Source organism: Austrofundulus limnaeus, unplaced genomic scaffold (genome assembly GCF_001266775.1).
Source record: "Austrofundulus limnaeus strain Quisiro unplaced genomic scaffold, Austrofundulus_limnaeus-1.0 Scaffold726, whole genome shotgun sequence".
NCBI classification, from domain to species: domain Eukaryota; kingdom Metazoa; phylum Chordata; class Actinopteri; order Cyprinodontiformes; family Rivulidae; genus Austrofundulus; species Austrofundulus limnaeus.
Genome location: NW_013953128.1, coordinates 36,885 through 43,441, shown reverse-complemented (window position 1 = coordinate 43,441; position 6,557 = coordinate 36,885). Strand labels below are relative to the sequence as shown.

General features: G+C 40.6%; 2 protein-coding genes across 2 annotated transcripts in view; one reads left to right on the top strand and one right to left on the bottom strand.

Moving 5' to 3' along the window:
- Positions 1-6,557, bottom strand: part of col20a1 (collagen type XX alpha 1 chain) — a gene marked incomplete in the record, with an annotated part of 43,425 nt that overhangs the window by 12,460 nt on the left and 24,408 nt on the right. The window contains 4 exon segments of the mRNA XM_014028200.1: positions 171-209; positions 598-654; positions 1,422-1,568; positions 1,652-1,768. Coding sequence (XP_013883654.1) covers positions 171-209; positions 598-654; positions 1,422-1,568; positions 1,652-1,768 — 360 coding nt within the window.
- On the top strand, positions 3,153-5,970 carry LOC106532183 (golgin IMH1-like). The gene has a single exon (XM_014028201.1). It carries the CDS (start codon positions 3,829-3,831, stop codon positions 5,548-5,550), a length of 1,722 nt encoding a protein of 573 aa, XP_013883655.1. The 5' UTR covers positions 3,153-3,828; the 3' UTR covers positions 5,551-5,970.

Here is a 6,557-nt window from a genome sequence, read left to right as displayed (position 1 = left end):
ACACACACACACACACACACACACACACACACACACACACACACACACACACACACACAAACACACACGAAACACACAAATACTGACTTCTGCATCATTCGCACCAGAACCGCCTCTTTTTTCATTTTGATCAATTAATAGAAGCAACATGTCAGGACGATCTGTGTCACCTTTAACAATGCTGTTTCTGATGGTGACTTCAGGACAAACTGCAACACAAGAGGACAATAATGAGACATCAAACAGGACAGGATAACAAACAAGTACAGTCTGTTTTATTTTTTAATTCTTTTAGTCAAAGAACAAATATCACTCTTTTAGAAGCAATACCACAAACATAGCTGAGATAAAAACAGATAAAACAATTGCCTGGAACATGTACTCAGCATCTTTCACTCTTTCCATTTTTTAAATAAGTGAGAGTCTATCTGGAGGGTTGGATGAGTTAGTGTGGTCAAAGGTTATTACCAAGTAATTTAAAGGAAAGGATGAAACATCAAACTGGACAGATAAGTTGTTCCTGAACCCTTTGAAGTAAATACTAAAATAATTAAAGTGTCCTTTTAAAATGAAGACCAGTGATTTATAAAGGCTCACCTTCATTATGGATCGGGTACATCTGAGGGTAGATGTGAACTCTGACAGGAGCTGGAGCTGAAAGATAAAACAAACAATAAAAGTTGAGCATTTTATTATTCTAATTATATTTTAATTTACTGCCGTGATTTGTTTTCTTTCACAGTGGTTCTGGTGATCCACAGTCAGGTTCCTGCACCAAACACACAAAACTTTTTGTTGTCGTGTTTCCGAACTTACCTCAACCTGGAAAATTCTACAATAAAATGTCTTACTTTTCATATTGGTTCAGGTCCCTGAACCCTGTTTACTGGGCTACTCCTCAGGGGGCGCTAATATAAATATCCCAGACAATTAGCGCTAATTAGCTGCACAAATAAAAGAACMTAGCCTGTGCTAAAAGTGGACATGTTGCATGTGATTTATTAAAACTGCATGCACAAAGGATAACAGGTTGTTGCAACAAGGATTTAGACAAACCAGACAAGGAAACACRGAGTTGTAAGGAGTTTTTAAACAACAAAAAGCAGAATCCTCACTGTGGATTGTTTATAAACCAGTTTAACCAGTGTTTTATAACAACACAGTGATTAACTGAGGTGAACTGGTTGGGTTAACATCTAAACATTGAGATGGACTTTTTCATAAAACATTTCAAAACAGGTCTGAGAATCCTCAATATAATGTATGAAGGAACCAAAGTGTCTGAAATCAGCCTGCTGCTGTTGTGTTTCTGAGCCACCAAGCAGGGACTCTGCAGGGTTCCAATGATCAATGAATGGATTCACTGGRAAGGTTTGCTGCATCAACACCACAGAAGCCACAGTCACTGGTGGTTTTTCTACCTGTTGGATGGAGGATGGAGACGGCGGCGCCTTCTATCGGGCCGAGCAGCGAGTGCATGCTGATCCAATACAGAGTCTCTGGTTCCAAATCAGTGAAGCAGTAACTGCTGCTGGACTCGTCCACAACATCCTGATTTGTCCGTTTGTCTGAACACACAGAGAAAAACAAAGCCACGTTCACAGCAGCAGGTAAATTAACTGAGGTAAACATGATTTATTCAGCAGATGACCTTTAACGGACTGAATGACAATCCTGTATCCATCCACCGAGGTCACTGGTCTCCACGACAAACATATGCTGGAGTGGTCTGACCGGACCACGCTGACGCTGCTCACTCGCAGACTGGCTGCAGAAACAAACACAAAGTAGGTCAACCAAAGGTTAAGAATCACAGGTGAGGACAAATTAATGCTACAACTCCTGGCAAAAAGTATGGAATCACCAGTGTTGGATGAGCAYGCATTCAGACATTTCATTCTGTAAAACAAACTCAGATCAAAAACATGACACAACTAGAAGCACTCGGAGAGCGCAAACCTCCGCCAAGGCCGTATGTTTGTGTGGAAAAAATTTAAAGAAGAAAATACTAACTGTTGAAGCATGTCCACAATTTTGTCTTGCACATGTATTTTCATATCTTCACTTTTTTTTCTTCCTAATAAAAATATTAAACACAAAAATGCTTTGATAAACAGCAATGGTGCATCCTCATAATTATAAACAACAGCCAAGCGGAAATATAGAATCTGCTTCCGCTATGAATKATGGGTAGTGGTGTGGAATCAGGAATGCTGTGGGTAGTTTAATCTCTGAGCCACAAAAGGGTTGGTGACAATAGAGCTTTATAATCCACAGGAAGTACTATTGACTTTTGAAGAGATAGCTGATAAATTTAATACTATACCCCATCAACATTTCTTTAAATACCTACAACTGAAGTTTTATTAGAACACAACAAAACCAAACATTATTCATCCCTTCAATGTCTGCCTTGGAAAAACTAATGATCAAAAATAACTTGGGAGCGGGCTTAATCTCCAAAATATATAATGGCCTGGTTGATGGCAGTGCAGAAAYATCTGTGGAGAGGTTGGAGGCATGGAGAGAGGACCTACAGGAAGATATTTTAGTGGAAGAATGGGAGAGGGCCAGTGGTGGGCAGCACTAATCTAAAAATTAGTTCCACTAGCCCTAAAACACTAACTCAGAGGAGCCAAAGTGAGACCCGCGGGCCAAATTTGGCCCGCCAAGCCATTTCATTTGGCCCACCAACAGTTGCCAAAGTTACAAGGTTGTAACCTGTTATCCTATAGGTAGAAACACAGTATTTCCATTGGTCAAAGGACTATATAAAAGGGCTGTAGTGAAGGTAGTTTTCAGTCATKGTGCAGACATATCTTTGATTTATTAGGATTAAACATGAAACATGAAATGACAACAAGAAATATTTAGATCACATTTAACGCCGCATGTAGATTTGCACACTTTCTAAGGCCACAAAAACTCATATTTTATCAATTTATGATATGTCCCATGAGCCTTTGCTACTTGAGCGAATGGCAGACTTTCTCAAAGTGCACAGACTAAAACAAAAGAGAGCCATTGCACAGCTTAATCGTTAAAAATAAAGGACTTTACTTTAAAAAGTATTTGTATTTCATGTATTATATAACTGCATTTGGCCCGCAGCCATGGACAGATTTTCATTTTGGCCCCCCTCGGGGAAAAAGTTTGGGCACCCCTGCACTAACTCAAATTTATAGGTCCCCTAATTCTAAAACTGTATAACCCCGCCCCCTGTTGCTCTAACGGAAAAACAACAAACATTGTTTCCATGGTTACAGGAATGTTCAGGGCGTGGGCGTGGCTTGAGCTCCTCCAGCAGACACGCCCCCAGCAATTTGAATAAAGCAGAGATTCCATTTTGTGACATCATCACGCCCCCAACAATTTGAATAAAGCAAAGATTCCATTTTGTGACATCATCACGCCCCCAACAATTTGAATAAAGCAAAGATTCCATTTTGTGACATCATCACGCCCCCAACAATTTGAATAAAGCAAAGATTCCATTTTGTGACATCATCACGCCCCCAACAATTTGAATAAAGCAAAGATTCCATTTTGTGACATCATCACGCCCCCAACAATTTGAATAAAGCAAAGATTCCATTTTGTGACATCATCACGCCCCCAACAATTTGAATAAAGCAAAGATTCCATTTTGTGACATCATCATGACATCATTAAATATTCCACTCCATTCCTTTGATCTTTTGAATCTCTTTTGAACCTTCATTCTGAAATCGGACATCCGAGCAGACACACGCATATTTAAGTTCACAGCGGTGACTTTACAGAGATTAAACTATTTTTAGTTCATTTCTACTGACAGAAAGATCTAACATGTTTCCAAACAAACAAAGCGTAGCTACTAAGGTACTGAGTAAGAACGATCTCCGTCTTCACTTGGAAATTAAACCCTCACAAAAAAATGACGAGGGCTTTGAAAAAGCAACATGTCTTAAACCATACATGAAGTATCTTAGGAAAAACAAGAAGTGGTCCAAAAAGAACAAAAATAAAGTGCCCAAACAAAAAAATCGTAAAGGTTCCAATAAAACTGTTGGCAAAGGGGCTGAGAGCAGGATTAAAGATGATAGCTTCSGGACAGATAAGGTAAGTTTTTGTCAAAACTCAAATCAGCCGAGCTCTGCGATGAACAACCAGGATTTGGAGGCATTAGAAGGTGAAAACATTGCAGAAAGGGTGCCCAAARGAGAGTCTTTACAACGAAATGACGTGTTTCAAAGTCAAAATGCGCAGCTGGAAACTGTACGAGGCAAACTGGAAGATTTAGAAAAAGATTTTGCTTTGGTCAAGAAAGAAAACGAAATCCTGAAGAACCAGAACGATGTTCTGCAGAGAGACGTTTCTGAAAGTCAACACGCCTTACAGGAAGATCAGGTTTCTCTTCAGAAACAGACCCAGGAGCTGAAAACCGTTCAGGAGGCTCTGCTCAGCTCTGAGAACAAACATCAAACCCTGAGTCGGATCAACTCCTCTCTGACTGAGAAAAACAAGGTCCTGAACAGACAAATCCATCAGCTGAGTGAAAAACAAGAAGTCATGAAGCTCTATGAAGACTCTTTGCATCAAAAAGTTCAGACTTTGCAGGAAGATCAGGTTTCTCTTCAGAAACAAACCGAGGATATGAAAACCCTTCAGGAGGCTCTGCTCAGCTCTGAGAACAAACATCAGACCCTGAGTCGGATCAACTCCTCTCTGACTGAAGAAAACAAAGTGTTGAACAGAAGAATCCAACAACTGAGTGAAAAACAAAAAGTTATGAAGCTTCATGAAGACTCTTTGCAACAAAAAGTTCAGGCCTTCCAGGAATATCAGGTTTCTTTTCAGAAACAAACCGAGGAGATGAAAACCCTTCAGGAGGCTCTGCTCAGCTCAGAGAACAAACATCAGACCCTGAGTCGGATCAACTCCTCTCTGACTGAAGAAAACAAGGTCCTGAACAGAAGAATCCAACAACTGAGTGAGCAACAAGAAGCCATGAAGCTTCATGAAGACTCTTTGCAACAAATAGTTCAGGACTTACAGGAAAATCAGGTTTATCTTCAGAAACAGAACCAGGAGCTAAAAACCCTTCAGGAGGCTCTGCTCAGCTCTGAGAACAAACATCAAACCCTGAGTCAGGTCAACTCCTCTCTGACTGAACAAAACAAAGTGTTGAACATAAAAATCCAGCAGGATCCCCCCGTTACAGAGAGTCCAGAGGTTTCCGAACCCAGAACCGATAAGGTCACCAGCAAACATCTCAACCAGAACCAGCAGCTGGGAACGAAACCGGAGGACCACCAGAGTCCACCTGCCACATCCACACCTACGGAGCTGGGTTTTACTTTAAGAACTTTATGTGATGACTTCAACACCCAGAATCAAAACCAGCAGAAGACCCCTCTGGGTGGTCTCCAATCAGACCTCTCTAGTCCCAACTGTCCCCAAAGAAAACCATCATCTGTCCAGTCTGAGTCCGGCAGCACCATACAGGCTTTGTGGAACCTTTACAAGTCCAACACCATGGGGTTCTGGGTCCAACCCTGGATGTTTTAAATCCTCCGTCGGTTTAGTTCACAGAAATTGGACGGACAATTTATGATTAGAAGAAAATGGGCACTTTATTTGTGAACTGTATACAATCTTTTTTTTCCCCTTTTATTGATAATAGAGTTTATTTTGTGTTTTAGGAAATGAATAAAGTCTCAATCATTCATACTAAACTGTAAATGTCAGGGTTTTCACCGGGTACTCCGGTTTGCCCATTGGAAAAAAAATGCGTGTATTATAAAATTGGCAAATTTATTCATTTCCTTTAAAAACACATCATGCACATCATTTCCATACATTATCAGCCATAAGTTACACCTATGACTGATAATGTAAACAAATGATATGCATGTCACTGATTATGTCAAATGCAAATGCAGCTCCTCTGTCTGAAAACACAGAAATGATGGGTCCTTTCAAACAGCTGCTGTGCAAAAAATATAAGGGGTATTGAAATAATTTTTGGACCGTGACTGTCAGAAGACTTTGGACTTTACTGAAATAAATTTTTAAGCATGTACTTGAATTGATGGCTGAGACATCGCGAGTTAAAAAGTAGTAAGTCTTGGAGTTCTGAGTTCAGTTTAAACAGTTCAATAAAGTCTCAGTCATTCATACTAAACTGTAAATGTCAGGGTTTTCACCGGGTACTCCGGTTTGCCCATTGAAAAAAGAAGTGTTATGATTTGGCAGGCAGGAAAGAACCCAGGGCGCAGGCAGCATCCAAAAAAAAGGCTTTAATAAAGAAAAATGCTGACGAGGCAGCTCAAAAGACTTATGGTGCGTTCACATCGAATGTTATTTCAGCATCAGGAGCATCAGGTTTACAAGAAAAGTCTATGGTGGACGCGCTTCAATCAGCGTCGGGAAGGGCTGCGGCACCTCAAGCGCGATTAGAGCAGCGCGATTTGAACGATTTGAACGATCTGAGCGTTCAAATCGCTGAGGCGCAAATCGCTGAAGTTAGAAAATCTGAACTTTTGCAGCTCGACGTGTCGCGTCACAGCTCGACG